This window comes from Anser anser (assembly GCF_964211835.1).
Source record: "Anser anser genome assembly, chromosome: 21".
In the NCBI taxonomy this organism is placed as follows: domain Eukaryota; kingdom Metazoa; phylum Chordata; class Aves; order Anseriformes; family Anatidae; genus Anser; species Anser anser.
The window spans coordinates 9,868,044-9,883,201 of record NC_139742.1 but is presented as its reverse complement, the minus strand read 5'-3'; the positions used below and the strand labels follow the sequence as shown (position 1 = coordinate 9,883,201).

General features: G+C 43.8%; 2 protein-coding genes across 18 annotated transcripts in view; both read right to left on the bottom strand.

The window, feature by feature from the left end:
• Nucleotides 1–89: 89 nt before the first annotated feature.
• On the bottom strand, nt 90–10,884 carry INPP5E (inositol polyphosphate-5-phosphatase E). Of its 2 annotated transcripts, none has more exons than XM_083808052.1 (11): nt 10,755–10,884; nt 8,913–9,982; nt 7,242–7,365; nt 6,430–6,527; nt 5,647–5,771; nt 5,372–5,491; nt 4,866–4,973; nt 3,945–4,106; nt 3,258–3,373; nt 2,644–2,780; nt 90–1,499 (listed from the first exon to the last, which is right to left on the bottom strand). In XM_083808052.1, the coding sequence occupies exons 2-11, from the start codon at nt 9,767–9,769 to the stop codon at nt 1,367–1,369; spliced, it is 1,980 nt and encodes a 659-aa protein (XP_083664178.1). In that variant the 5' UTR covers nt 9,770–9,982; nt 10,755–10,884; the 3' UTR covers nt 90–1,366. The 2 variants fall into 2 exon arrangements, with proteins under 2 accessions (XP_083664178.1, XP_083664179.1); XM_083808053.1 differs by lacking the exon at nt 10,755–10,884 and adding an exon at nt 10,162–10,711.
• Nucleotides 10,885–11,256: 372 nt separating this feature from the next.
• The window catches only part of SEC16A (SEC16 homolog A, endoplasmic reticulum export factor), a 30,304-nt gene continuing 26,402 nt past the window's right edge, over nt 11,257–15,158 (bottom strand). For 13 of the 16 annotated variants that reach the window (XM_083808021.1, XM_083808029.1, XM_083808031.1 and 10 more), the window contains 3 exons: nt 14,772–14,831; nt 13,779–13,853; nt 11,257–12,886 (listed from right to left, as the gene is read on the bottom strand). In XM_083808021.1, coding sequence (XP_083664147.1) covers nt 12,818–12,886; nt 13,779–13,853; nt 14,772–14,831 — 204 coding nt within the window. In that variant the 3' untranslated portion in view covers nt 11,257–12,817. The remainder of the gene's footprint in view (nt 12,887–13,778; nt 13,854–14,771; nt 14,832–15,158) is intronic. The other 3 variants (XM_083808032.1, XM_083808033.1, XM_083808026.1) reach the window with 1 other exon arrangement.

Sequence of the window (15,158 nt, the reverse complement as noted above, 5' to 3'; positions counted from 1 at the left end):
CTCTTCCAGCTGAAGGAAAATGGCTAAGGTCAGCCCAAGGGTCAGCATGCATCACAGTCACAATGCCCTGCAATAAGACCTGGCTCTCATTGAAGGTACCATAGTAATTTATTTATATTCCTTTAAAAAAGAAAGGAAATCCCAATCTCTGATGGCTACAGACAGGTCAGTGCCATAAATGTTTGTACCGCAGAACAGAAGCTCTGTCTTGGACAGGTTGCATAGTTAGCAGCACTTCCTCCAAATTGTTTGCATGGTGTTATGTACTGAGGTGATTATGATCCAGCCAATCTGTACCTATAACGACTTTTTAAGAATTAGTTGTACTTACATTTTACCAGTGCCATAGTGGTCCACATAGTATGTTTATAGCCTTAAGACAACACTACTTGAAAAAGAGCAAGTTATTCACAGTTCACTGAATTGGGAAAAATAAAAACAAAGGAAATGTAACTGTCATCAGAGGTAACAAATTGCACTGATCTGACTTGCTGCAGTTTCTCTGCATACATCCTTGGTACTCACTTAACATCTTAAATTGTTTTGGTGGAGCGTTACGCAGTAGCTGTATTTAAACCCTTGTTTTCACCTCAAGCATCCTGCTGCTGAAGGCAGGTAGTGTTTTATCACCCCTGTGGAGGGGAAGCTATTTAAAGAGACTGCCTCAAGCAATCTCGCCAGCCAAATACAGGGTGCAAGAGATTGATATTTACCCCCCCCCCAACAGAAGGCCTATGGAATAATTATTAAAAGGCAAATGTTTACACACCTTGAACGTACAGTAGTACACGCACACAAATCTTGCTGGAGAGGACCAAAAAAGCCCAGCACAGGAGCGCCATCCTTACACAAAACTGCCCAAGTCCCCTGACTGGTCCCTGTTAAGTATTTGACAGAATACTGCACGTTTGGCTACAGATAAGGGAAAAAAAGAACAACCCCACAACCTGTATGGGCTTACCAGATCAAATCAAACAGACAAAACAAAATGTTCACCTTTCTGTGGGTTTTTCTTAGGTCCCCTGCCCCAAGTCATGCCACTTCCAAGAGCTGTAAATCCTGCGTGGAGTTATCTTAGAACCAAGAGACTGCATCTGATTGCTTCCAAAGACAGTATGGTTAAAAATAAATCAGTTGCATCTGTTGGAATGGATGTCCTAAATAACTGACTCCATTTTCTTCAGCGAAAGCACTTGAGCTACATGGATTAGCTCATGCAAATGAATCCAGGATGAGGTTTAAGACTTTCTTCACAAGCCACAGCAACTGCCAGAGGTGCTTAGGCAGACAATTCCCTGCAGATTTTGCCGTGGCCTGAAATCTTCTTTCTGGGTACCTCTAACACAAGCGTCGCAGAGTTTTCAGCTCAGGAAATGCTACATATGCTGCTGGATTTTTGGTCCTTTTGCACTCGTCGATTCTGAAGGTCCCTTGTAATCCGCCTCTTTATTCCGATTAAGTAGAGTTCTCTGTCAAACTGCCCTGCAGCAAGTGGAATACTACAGTATTCCAGAATATAAACACAAGCAATTAGATCAGGGCATAAATATACTCTTGTTTTCCCAACACTACTCAACTAGTTCATACAAAAAAGTCCAGATTTTTTTTATTTTTTTTTACTTTTTTTGAGGCATTCAGATATTGCTGCTGTGGGAGAAAATAAGCGAAACAGAGTTCTTCCACAGCAACAAGTTAGTGTTCTTAACAATAAATTTAAACAAAGAACATATTGGTCACAGAAGGCAAATGTACTTTCAACTTAAGCATGAAAATGCCTGCGTTCACAAGGGATATAAGATGTAGGGCATTGGTTTTTTTATGTATGTCTCTAAAACAAAAACAATACTCGGTCAAAAAGCTAAACTAGCTTACTGTTAACCTGTTTCCTCACTAGTATGGTTCCTGCACAACAACAGTTCTGTTCTGCACAGGCCAGAAGGATATCCTAGCAGCCCACCCTCTGCAATACTTCTATTTAATGGATATTTAATATCCATAAACAAACAAAAACTCCAATTCTAACTGAACTGCTGATGAAGTGCTCTGAGAAGTCACCATTTTCTGGATACTTGGCTTTTGAAATTCTCGAGCATGCTATTCACAGAAAAGTGGCAAACTAAATTTCAGTGACTTCACTAAATTTTATAAGGATTTCTACTAGCACAGCAGCCAACAGTGGAACATGAAGAAAAACAGAGGGTCTCAAAATTCTCCACTGGCACATAGCTATGTTGAAATGCAACCACCACTGGGGACTGCAAACAGCGCTGACCCCAAAAAGGGAAAGAGGAATAGAAGATGAAAGTTATCCGTGCTAACAGGGAAAGCAGAGAGCTGCATCTCGGATAAAACGCAGACTCACAGTCAATGGCAATGGATTCCAATTATCTCCCTCAGGAGAATTAAGGGACCTGGCAGCAAGGATTTCTGATGTCAGGGCAAGGCTTAAGCACTGTTACTGCTCTGACCACTGACAGTCTGTATTGGGTAAAAAACCCAAACATGCCACAGGGGATTAACTCTATTTCAGGAACAATTCCGAGTCCCTGAAAGTCCCTGAGGGGACAAACTCTGAAAAGCGGCACATCCTCAGGTCACTGCAGTCACGTGCAGTTACACAGAACAGCATAAGCAGGCACTTACTTGTCTCTGCCAGGCCTCACTTTCACACGGAACAACGCAAACACAGGCCGATGGTCCGAAGTTTTGATCACAGGACACGATGAGTACTTGACAGCATGGATGTCATCTCTGTACCGGCTGCGGAATACTACTCGATCCTGGGGGAGAGAGAGAGAGGAAACTGATGGCAACTCCCTTCGCACATCTACGCTGAAGAGAAGCACCGGTTCAAAAGAGACAAACGCGTTCCTTTATCACGCTCCACTTAGTGAAATTTGTGTCTTGGACAGGGATACAGTCATGAAGAATGTATGCCTGATCCCAACAGCACTCGTGTCCAGTTCTGAGCACAGGGGAGAACGCGCTGCAACAGGACGCGAGGCAGGAATAAGTAACATTAGCAGCCTGTGCCAAACTCTCATGCATTCAACAATCCTTTCCTCCAAACCACTCCCATATGCCCTGTTTCCCTTGAAACGAATGCCAGCATGGCCACATTTCATGCAGAAATTCATCCCTGTTGCAGGGAGCGTATCCAAAAAGGCAGCTTTTTACTGAATATGAGAATCCCCTCTGGCGGCAGGTAAGAGCCTGAGCAGCCCCTCCAAGCATGCTGCTCCGAAATCCTCTCTTACTGTGTAGGAAGGAGTCCTTTGTTTGGAGGTGGTGTCATAGCTGTCTTTTCCTATGTCAAACTTGTAGGAAGGACGGAAACGAATGTCAGCCTCTTGGAATCCTTTGAAAATAGACCCTGTATGGGAGGGGGAGAACAGCATGAACAACAAACTCCTTCCAACAACCTGGCACGATTTCTACGCTTATTTGACACTGTTGAACTAATGCTGGCTGGCAACTGCAGGCATGTACGTTTGTGACTATAGAAACCTGGGCCTAGGCTCTGAAAAGGTAGGAAGTTCAAGTCCTTACACAGTGAGGATAAAGAGCTAGTCTGTTGCTATTAAACAAACAACACTTGGTGTATGCACTTCCCCTTCCCCTGAAAGCTCCCAATGCTTTGCATATGCTGCCTTTTCAAACCTAGATGCCCTAGGTGCTGTGAGAGAATGATGTCCAGCTTACAAGGGCATCAGGATGAAACAAAGCAATAAATAGCCTGGGAAATTACACAAGGTACATAGCAAAATGCAGAATTCCCTTTAATAGACTGCCACTGGATTTGACAGCATTTGCATTCTCTTTTTAGAGATCTTAACAACAAAAAGCAGCGAAGGTCTTAAGGAAATTGGAAGTTGGCTGTAATTATTTCTGTGTGTAGAAATCTTTGTTCCTGGAGAGTGGGGAGAAAAATAGTTGTTGCTCACCTCTACTCATTTCACTAGTAAGCTGGTCATATGCCAGTAGTTTGGACACGCCTGTTTCTGGGTTCTGGCTCAAGATGGAATCCACAGTTTCACGATCCTTATTTAGTCGGAAATTGAAGTCACCAAACCAGAACACTTCATCAAACCGAGTTGTGACATCACCTGCAAATTCAAGGCAGAAGCGTCAGTATAAAGGTGAACACTCTAAGAAAGTTCCAAAACCAGAAGAAAATCCCCTCCAAAATCACTGAATCTCACTTTGAGTTTTTAAGGAAATTATGGTATCTGATAAAGCTACATGCTCATTGAAATTAAACTCTCTTAATTCTTTAGAAATGGGAACTGCATGATGCATAGTTAACCGAGTACTGCTGGGTATGTTCAAGGAACAGACATAAATTCTTTTTTATTAACGAGAAATACAATACTTGAGCATGTTCTCTGCCTGCGACCATCAAATTAACAACACGGTATTAAGAAACAATAATGGAATATGGCCAACGATATATCGACCTGTATATATGCAAACTGAAATAATGTTCTTTCTCTAAGTCTTGAAATAAAGTCATTTTCTACTAGTTCCAGAAAACGCTAGAAAAGTGAATCACAGATTTATAAAGATAACAGCAACATTACGTTACTGCTTTTCTGAGAAAAAATACATCGCATTAAAATGCCTTTTGAATGTTCTCCTCCCCTCCAACTTTTTCTCTCAAATATCCCAAAAGATTATGCCCCAGCTCAAATTAAAAAAAAAATAAAAATCATGGGAACAATAACCATCCTGACACAAAAAGATGTGGTCTTTTGTTTTATCTACTGTCTCAAATAAGCAGTCCCATTCTCTCTGCCTTTGTGCACTTTCACTCTACACTAACTCTGCTCATTTGGGCTCATACACCAGAACGTTTTCGCACTTACTAGAACTGGATCGATACGGATTTGTGTCTGGAACATTCTTGGGAAGTGTAAGTGCTTGAATGGTTTTATTGTAGTCCAGCTTCCTTTCATTCACCTTACTGTCTCCAGCTGAAAAACCAAAAGCCCACTACTGGCAACGATGCATCGTTTTCATTTAATTACCACATCTGATTACAAGAGCAGCAGCTTCCAATGGAGATCAGAAATGTTCCACACATAAAATGGAACACTGACCCAGGGAGCATACAGACTGAAAAAATAACAGCAGGAAGTGTGGAAAAATGAATACAAACTCACAGAATTCATTTTTGTTTTTCTAAACAGTTCCTTTTCAAGTTTGCTACCGAAAAGTCCCCTGTCCCTGACTGTTTTCAGTTCAGCGGTCCCAAGCTTTAACTTCATCTGTCTGGTTCCTGTATCCCCCCCCTGCAGCTTTTTTACTTCTGTATATCAACCCCCCTGCGCCCTCAGTCAGGACACTTCTACCAAGACCGTAAGTATCTCACATGTGAAGTGCGAGGTAATGAAGAGAAAGGAGGTCCCAAAAAACGTGAAGCAGATTCCCAGAGCTCCCTTGGTTTTGATCTGAGATACGATTCGAGTTGTCACCGTGGCATATTCCACTTCTGGAAGGAGAAAGAGAAGCTGCTGTTAGAGAGAAGCCTCCAAAGACAGTGAGCAGGCAAGTCAGGAGAGGGACAGCCCTGGAGAAAAGGCCAAGACACCTGATGGCAGCGGTCCTTTCACCTCCCTATTCTCCAGCTCATACTGGGCCACACACCTGAGCAGAACCAGATCAGGTCCCTTCGAATGAAGACCGACATGTAGAGCACTCCATGCGCAGCGGAGTAGAGCATGACATAGTGGGGGCCTAGTGTCTCTTGGAGGCGGATCTCCCACTCTCTTCTGCAGGAAAGAAGAACAGCTGGATCACAAGGACAGTACAAGAGACAATAACCAGGAAAGAAAATCAGCATTTTGAGAACAGTGTAATCCCTCTCACGAAGAAAGGCAAGCAAGCATAAGCAAAACCTCCCCCGCCAAAGCAATGCTGCTGGTCAGCCTAATTTGTAACCACGTATGCCATGTGGCAGGGTCTGCATGCTGGTGAGCTGGCGCTTCCGAATCTGAGGAAAACCAAGTCCCACTGGAAAGACATCCTAAAAAAGCAGGGTCTGACACGAGGCTTCAACCTGCTTTTGTAGGGCTTGTCAATCTCAGACGGTCTAGAAAATTTGGAGCAACGTACTAGTAATTAGCACAGGGTTGCTAACGCTTACAGTCAGCCAGTGAGCTAGGTTACAGCTGGCTCAGATCTACGGTAAGAAGCCCACTGAACAGGAGTTTTTCTATTTGCTGCCCTGGAAACAGGGCCAAGTTCTATATTTACAGATTTTTGTGCCATTTTCTTCTAAAACCCATTTTCCCTGGTACTCATGCAATAAAGTTCACAGATTAAATGGGAGGTTTATGGAGAATATGATCGAGATATTTCCAGAATAGTGAAAAACAAAGTTACTTGTTAACAAGAAAAAGGGACGGTTCATTACATTGTTTTTGCTACCTGTCTGGACAGCCTTCCTGAACTCCGATGACATACATGTCCTGGGCATAGTCAGGATCTGTCGGTAACAAGAAGTCATCCAGATTCAGTGGAAGTTCCTGTTATTAAAAAAAATAAATTATGCAAAGACTTACTACAAAAGTAGAAGGAAAGCCCAGGCAAAACTACAAATTCCACAGTATACGCAAACAACTCGGGCTTCAAAAACAGGTTAAGTGCTAATACTGAGAATATTCTTTCGCAAAGGCAGACTTCAACTGCTGTCAGTCCAGCAGAAACCAACACTCCACAGTTCAGCCACATGGTCTGAAACTGTGACATTTTTAATTTCCTGTAATGCATTTTTTTTTACCAAGTTCACAGGCTATTTACTGAACACCGCAAAGGATTGCTTGTGTTCTTCCAAGCACAGCATCTCAATCAGGTGGCTGAATCAATCCTGATTCCCTGTGCTACATAAATATGTAAGCAGGAGGCCATGCTCTTATTCAGAGATGTTCTCTATAAGTACTTAATAATCAGCCATTTTCACACGACCCTAATTGCAACAGAACATAACGGAGCTGCCAAAGAATGCCAGAGGAGCACCAGTAAGCTCGCTGTTTTCATACCCAATATCTGAGGAACCCTATTACAACAGCTCACTAAGCTGAACATGCATGAGAGAGCCCTGAAGTTTGGTAAAGACACTGAACTCAGGTTGATCAGGAACACAATCATGAACAGAAAAAAATATCACACCAGTCCTTGTAATAAATATGGGGTAACTCTACCACTGCCAGAAGAACTCTAGAGGACTTACGTGCACATACCTTCTGACCTTGCATGTTCCAGGTAGCCACAAAAATTCCAATATTCCGATCAGGGAAATATCTGCTAAGCTCTTCTGCTCCCAGTAAGGCACCGTTTGCCAGAAGGCTGCCTTCCAAATAGCTCCTGTAAACAGAAGACCCATTAAAAAGCATCTCAGAAAATGGCATGACAGCTGGAGTAATGATTTGTAACGCTTGAATCTCAAGCACATACATTTAGCTCAAGAAAACAGAGTTTAGTCTTTATATACTTGCTTAAAGTTCATTAGAACATTTGCAGCTTTCAGAAACTTGTAGTTAAGTGCAATTGACTTTGCAGGGAAACGCAAGACAGCCCAAGCCCTGGTTATTCCCTTGGCACGGCGTAAGACCAAAAGCAGATGCAACATGCCTCCAGGTCACCAGTGCAGAGGGAACTTCAGCCACGTGCCAGACCTTACACTCTGCACACGTCAGTACTCATCAACCAGAGACAACCCTTACAGAGAGCTCGTGGATCATGCACAAGAGAACAAAACTATTGTCATAAACCAGCCGGGACACGAGCACGATGGTGAGACTGACGCTGCATGGGTTTTGTGATCAAAGACTTATCTTTCCCAAGTCTTCAGTCCCCTTCATACCTATTGCAGACACAGTGAGAGACTGGTTTGAGTGTCTTGAAGCAGCTCAGTTTATCTAAACACGGAACTAGCACCACCATGCCCAATGTTCTGGCACCAAGTTGCTCCTAATCAAGGATTCAAACTCACATTCTTCCTTGCCAAATTCTGTGATTTATTGTGTTTGAGGCCATGTTCCACACAGACAGCCCTGCCCCACACTGCCTGCCTCTCCAGGCACCACGCTGCTCACAAAAGCAAGGGCTATTGGCAAAAGGAGAGCAGGTTAAATAAGCATTTTTAATCTTCCTTAAGCTCCACAAGTAACGATGACAGCATGGTGTTAGGGAATGCTGCGCAACGCGCTGGCCTACACAGCTCCTCACCTGACTCCGACAGCTTTTCAGAAGGAAGTGCAAGAAAACCCCAGACAAACACGTAACAATCTGAGTAGAATCACATTTTTCCTCAAGCGATTCCTGGAAAACCTGGGGCAGAGGAGCTCCTGCGATACACTGAAGCAGTTTACAGCAGATGATTTGTTCTTGCCAGAAGCCAAACAACTCTCAACACCTGCAGAGGACAGTCACCTTACAGGACTGTGGCAGGCACGTGTGGGCAACTATCGTGTGATAATTTCAAACTAAAATATTTGGGGGGGGGGGATTTTTTTCCTGCCTTAATTAAAAGTTAATTAATTTTCAGTTCAAACCCAAGGTATTTTTTGTAGGTTACTATATATATATATATATATTCCCGAGTGTTGGCGTGCACAGCTACTGTTCCCTAGCTTTCAAATCAGCTTGCTTAAATACTACAAGAAAGTTGACAGCAAATCTTACTTTTGCTTATGAAAAACAATACACAGCCCCAAGGAGAAAAAAATACAGTATCTGTACTAATCTTTTCATCTTCAAACTGCTGCCACTCGCCACAGCAAGTTAAACACCACCGAACAACTCCAGTGATTTACCGATCAGTTCTCTGCCCCTGAGCAGCAGGATTCTGCGTGGCAGCTGGCACCTGCCCCCAAACAGCAGACTTTGCCACGAGAAGCCGGGCGACATACCTGCTCCGGACATCCTTGGAACGAATGGGGGTGAGCAGGCTGAACGTGGATTTCATGGAGTCTGTGGAGCAATTATCGTAGACCATCCCATTGCCGTGTAGCCTGGTATCGCTCAAGCTGCTGCTCACCCTCCCAAACTTGTGCTGAGAATAATGGCGATAATCCATAAAATCTGAGTCAATCCTATTAGCTGTCCTCAGCGTGTGAGAGGCCACATTGAGCTCCATGGGTGGCAGAGGTCGAGCCGGCATTATCTGGGACAGCCGGGGTTTGCTGCCTGCAAACGCTTTCCCACGCAGAAGCCCACCAAAGGCACTGGAGATCTCGGAGGCTCGTTTCCCCAGGTCAGAAGTGCTTCCTCTGCTTTTCCCCATGGGACTTGCTTCTGAGGCATCTGGTGAACTGTGCAAGGAATTCGGCTCGCAACACTGACTGCAGGGGGTTGCTCTACCCCTGACGGGAGGGCTGAGGGACGCTTCTTGCAGAGAACCATTTGAGGAACTCGTCTCATTGGGATCTGTCAGACTTTCCTGACTAGTTCTAAACCGCCTCCACCTCCTCCAGTTTTTCTCATCCAGAGACGCAGCACGCTCCAGTCGGGGTTTCCTAGGAGGCCTTGGGGTGACTGATTTGATTTTCATATTAGCTTTGAGTTCATCCGGTAGAAGCTTTAAGGTTTCGTTTAAAGAGGTGTCTACACGTAGAGGATCTTCAAAGGTAAGCACGCCGTTGCCACTGGCCTCCTTCTTCGCTGCTTTGCCAGCTTTTTTAGCCTGCAGGTCCTGCACTGCTCCACCTCCGGTGCTCTGGGTAACACATGCCCCTGAGTGCTGGGAAAATCCATTTAGAGTACTCATCCTCCTCCTGCGTGCCAGCTACGGACACTGCTCCATACGTAGTGTTCCTCACAGCATACCTGTCTTTCCCTTGCTTAATCAGTAGGTTCACAGAGCTTTAACCAAGCCAGAAAGGCATGGGGTTTGAAGACAGTTCGGTCTTTAGTTGAGAGCGAAGGGAAGGCGTACGTGCAGGCAGACGCATCGTCTGCAAAATTTCAAGAGGTGGAATACCTGAATTTTCCCAAGAGAAACACGTAAAAATAAAAATTTACTGAGCTGCGAACGGTGGTCCATAATCAGAGAGCAAGCTCCTGACAGGACTTCATTCTAGAACGTTTCAAACCTTACGACAACCTCGTTAGAAAACCAACGTTATTTTCATTTTTACAAGAGCAGAACAACGAACTAACCTCCTAGGTGATGCAGGCATCACGGGCACAAATGTATTTCTTTCAGATAAGGTTGTGCAAAGCGTTAGCCTGAAAGCGACTTAGAACTGCCCCCGAATGCCGGGATGCTGTTTTATCGCCGTAGGACAGCCCTGCGGTGCGGTGAGTCAGGGGACAAGCCGCCTCCAGGCTGCCCGCAGCACTCGCTGCCAGAGGCCAGGAAATTTCCAGCGATCTCGGCCTCCACCACGACCCCACGGCAGGGAGACCGCTGCCACCTCCTCTGGTTTTGCCCCAAGCCCTGCTGCTGAAACCCAGAAGGCGTCTGCCTGGAAGCTTTAGGGATGCAGGAGGAGGGTGGGAGGCAGGCTCCTCGGTGGGAAGGGCTGCATCCCGCCGTTACGCGCACCAAACTTCACGCCCGCACAGCTCCGTAACAACACGCGAACCCACTGAAGCACACCAGCACGCGATTTCACGCGTAACGTCAGGCTCCCAGCCCCCTGCAGGGACCGCGGGGGGCTCCGCCGGCTCCTCTCCGCTGCCCTCCCACCGCCCGCCGCCCCCGGTAGCAGAGGGGGCCCGGCTCGGCGCCGCCACCGCCCCGCGCTCACCGCCGAGGGGCCGCCGCCGCCTCACGGGGCCGGCCGCCCCCCGCCGCCCCCCGCCGCCGGCCTCTCCCCGCCTGCCGCCGGCCCGGGCCCCGCCAGCTCCGCCCCGGCAAGGCCCCGCGGCCCGGCCGGAGCAACGGCGGCGGCTCCGTGAGCGCCCCTTGGCGGCCGGAGGAGCGCCCCGACAGGCCCCGGCCCTGAGGTGGCCGTAATCAGAGGCGGCCCGGGTGCTTTCGGTTAAGCAGGCATTCAAGTTACCTTTAACACAAATCATTTTTCACTTAAAAATAACAATTAAAAGCTCCTTCTATCAATCTACGGCTTCTATTTTTAACATTTCAACGTTTATAAAGCGCAAACTGCTTCCAGTGCTCAACACCCAGCGTTCTCCAAGTCGCTTTAAGCAGGGCTTTGAGCCCTTTCCAAACACTCGGGAGATGGATGGACCTTCACTCGACTTGCCACAGCAATAACCACAAGAAGTAGTAAAATGTGAAAGTGCTCCAGAGCGCAAAATATTTTATTTAAGAATTTACAGTGTCAAATCTTACACTTAGGAAAGATAGCCGCTCCCAGCTCAGAGGAAGCCTTCTTGAATTAAGATGTTTGGCAGTCTCTACTGAAAGGAGAAAATAATCAGCGGCCTGGCTGAACTAGAGGAAGCCAAGTGTCTGACTGGGTTTCAGTCACAGAAGAGTAACCCACGGTGCTGCTCACCATGCCTGGAATTGAGTACGGACCACTATGCCAAGGTTTCCGATTCCCCCAAACAGCATTACGCTTCAACTACGCATAACCCCCTTTAGAATAAATGTAAGGCTATCAAGATCTCAGAAAGGTGGCATTCTTCAGGAAAAGAAAAACTATCAGGGACCAACACCAGCAATTTCACATTCACATTATTTCTACTCATGAGCAGAAATTCAAGTAAAATCAAATAGTGTGGTGGCAAATTCTAAATAAAATATGGCCTAACAATTTAATAAATATTTAAAGTTTATTTCCCTCTTTGCAGATGATTCAGATTCTTCAGTCAATATGAACATTGCATATCATGGTTTTCAAGATTTCCTATATTAATGCTATAGATTTTAACGTCCAGCGGTAGAGGTCTAACCCATCTACGTTTAGTATGTTTGAAACTCAGCTGTTAGCTATTTAAGACCTTGGTTATTTTAGTAATGGAAATTCAAGAACAGTATTATGCTGATTCTGGCACTCAAGAGGAAAAGACAACTTTCAAGCTGTTACCACCTTAATTACACAGTGCCAGCAGTTTGAGAGAAAGCAAGTAACCGTATTGCACTTAAAAGAACACTCACTCATCAAATAGTACAGCGTCGGCTATTATACAGAGAGCTTTCAGACTATACAATTTGCTTTACAAGTAGTCTAAACCACAAACTACATACATACTAGATAAGATCCAAATCAAATTAGTATTAGATTACAGTCACAGTTTTCATTCGATATGGGTCAATTTATTTGGATGAGCTGTGGCCCCCTCCCCCCTTCAAAAAACAAACTAGCACGAGGCATTTCCCAGATGAACATCTTGAATTTCACACATTGACAAACCAAGTCCTGTTTTATAAGCATTACAATTGCGCATGGTCCTCTTAAGGCCACAGAGTGTTATGTTACAATGTGGACATGTTTTTCCCCCACAATGGGAGGGGAGCATCCTTCAGAAATTAAGGAATCCCTGAAACTATGCCTTAAAGTCACACTAGTAGGTTTAAAATTTTTTTTTAGGAATAAATTGCCTATGCAATTTATGAATAATTTTTGTAACAGACAGCAACTATTTCCTCCCTTGTGTCTATTCTTTATCACAGCAAAGCTATTTCTAGCCAGTTCTTTAGAAGGAAGAGTTACATATATTTCATGTTTGGTAATGATTTATGTAGATGAGGTGCAAGTAGGGAGACCCATGAAAAAAATCACCCATCATTAAATTACTGTCCTGTCAACTGCAGCTAGTTCTGATACCATGTGCCATAAGATTGAATAGTTCTTCATATATTCAGAAGATGAATGAGAATTCCAAGCAGAGCCACTGTATTCTACTTCAGCGTTGGATACTTCCTCTGTCCAATTCTTCCTGGCCTTGAACTTCCAGTGACTGCAGGAGACTGAAAAAGAGTAACAAGAATAAACAAAAAAAATGTTCTGTAGAAGTGTCATACTGGAGACAAAATACAAGAAGTTGTCAGTAAAGTTTTGATCCCAACATTGTTAGCTTAAAGGAGCTAGATTGGTCCATGTGCACGTTTAACACCCTGCATGTGATAGTCCAGATTAAGCTAGTAAACCAAAATCAAACCGTATAAAAAATGAACAGGGTTGACATTCCCATCAGACAGGTTTGAATATCAAAGCTATATCACGTATCAGAGGTCTGCTGAAGCACCAAATTCTCACAATAATATGCTTTTATATAGTTCTCATCTGTATGGTTTCAACAAGGCAGGAGAAACTCATCCTGCAGTACTGAGAGCCTGGTTCTACGTACACACACCTTTCCATAAAGGTGCCTAGGCTACAGCGAGACTCTCTCTTTTGTTACAGTACTTTTTAACCCTTTAATCCTTCACACAGAAAACAGATGAAAAAATACAGCGCCATTTCAGACATTCCAGAATGGGCAGCTGCTCATTCCATTATTTTATCTTGCAAAATTCTTAAGTGCTACAAAGGCAGAGAAAGTGCAGAAGTAAACTCCGTGACAGACTGGATTATCTCACCATAAGGATCACCTGGGAATGGGAGTGGGGGAAGAAACACAACTACATGGTAAAAATATATGGGAGGAAAAAAAAGGCAAAATTTGTACTCATATTTAAGGCCACACCGAGTTACTTATTAAAAGGTAGACGTGGACTCAGCTCACTTAAAACAAGACGGTTCAGCATGACTGATTTACTCAAGCAACATTTAATTACTTGTTTGAACTCTCAGAACTAACAAATCTCTATCATTTTGTTCAATAGTTCAGTTCAAAGTAACAACGAGGCCTTTACTCACTTGTGCAAATTGAGAAGGATTGTAGAACTGTACTGTTCCTGCTGAAGGTCCCCCCGAAGGTGGTACAGCAGCAGGCTAGAAAGTAGATTACACTAAAGTTACGGAACTGCAGAGCTTCACTGCCTCTCAGACTTGGTTTGCTTAGTCATACAGAGAAAATATTCACAGTAATAATGCCAACAATATGGACAGAGCAGCATATTATAACAACTGCAAAGAGTGCTGGTACAGTTTGCATCCATTTCTTTAATATTATTTGCTTAATGTAGGAATTGGCAAAACAATGTCACATGCATAAACTGTAAATAGCTCTGAAAATCCAAGGCATGCAAAACCAAAACAAGACGTTGGTGCGACTTCACTGCATTAGTACCTTCTGTTTTTGTTAGTAGACCTCAGGACTTGCCCCAAAATAAACATTCTATGTCAAGTTTTGCTTTACTAAAAAGTATCAGAAAGAGTTTGTGTCACTCCTTTACAGTGACCCCAGAGTACTCCCAGAACAGCAGAGATGAAGCATTCCTTTAATTCCTACAGGGGCTTTCGCAGATGAAACAGGCAATGGTATTATTACCAACTTGAGATTGGCAGCAGCAGAATGACAAGGTTCAGTTTGCATGGGTCATTTGGGGAAGTGTTAGGTTGATTTGTCTTTGTTTGGAGGTTTTTTGTTTGTTGTTGTTTTTTTACATCAATTGACAAGTTTGGTAACCCAGGAAAGAGCTAATCAAAATTACTAGGTAAATCTCTTAGGAACATGAACATAAACAAAAAGCATGCCTGGATTACATGCATTATCATAAACACAAAAGTCTGAAGACCCTGTTTGAGTGTTAAAAGGAACACTGCATCATTAGTCACTTTGAATGTTATTTCTGTGAAATGAGAAGAGGGGAAAATGACTAAAAGTAGCATTAGTATTTGAGCAAATGCAAAATAAAGGGTGGAAAAGGAAACACGTTAACATAAATGAGAATGGCCAGCCACATGTACCTGATTAAAATGCTGGCTTACTTCACGTGATAATGAACTCATTGAACTAGAGCGCGAAAGCTACAAAACAGCAAGAACACACAAATACAACAAAACACAAATAAAAAAGTCGTCATGCATGTCACTGCCCCAAGCTTTCAGTTGTTTTATTTAATTACAAAAGTCTCACTCTGCCAAAGGTTAAACCAACTTCAAGTTAAAAAAAACATAAAGCCAGAAGTTAGTTTAAATCAAAAGGACTTCTTAAAGCACAAAATTATGTAGATACAGAAAACATTTAGTAGGAATAAAGGTAATGTTACTCTGCCTGGCACACAGCAATCTATTCTCCTCTTTGTGTCTCACATTTAATATTAGTGAAATTATATGCATGCACAGAGGCAAGAA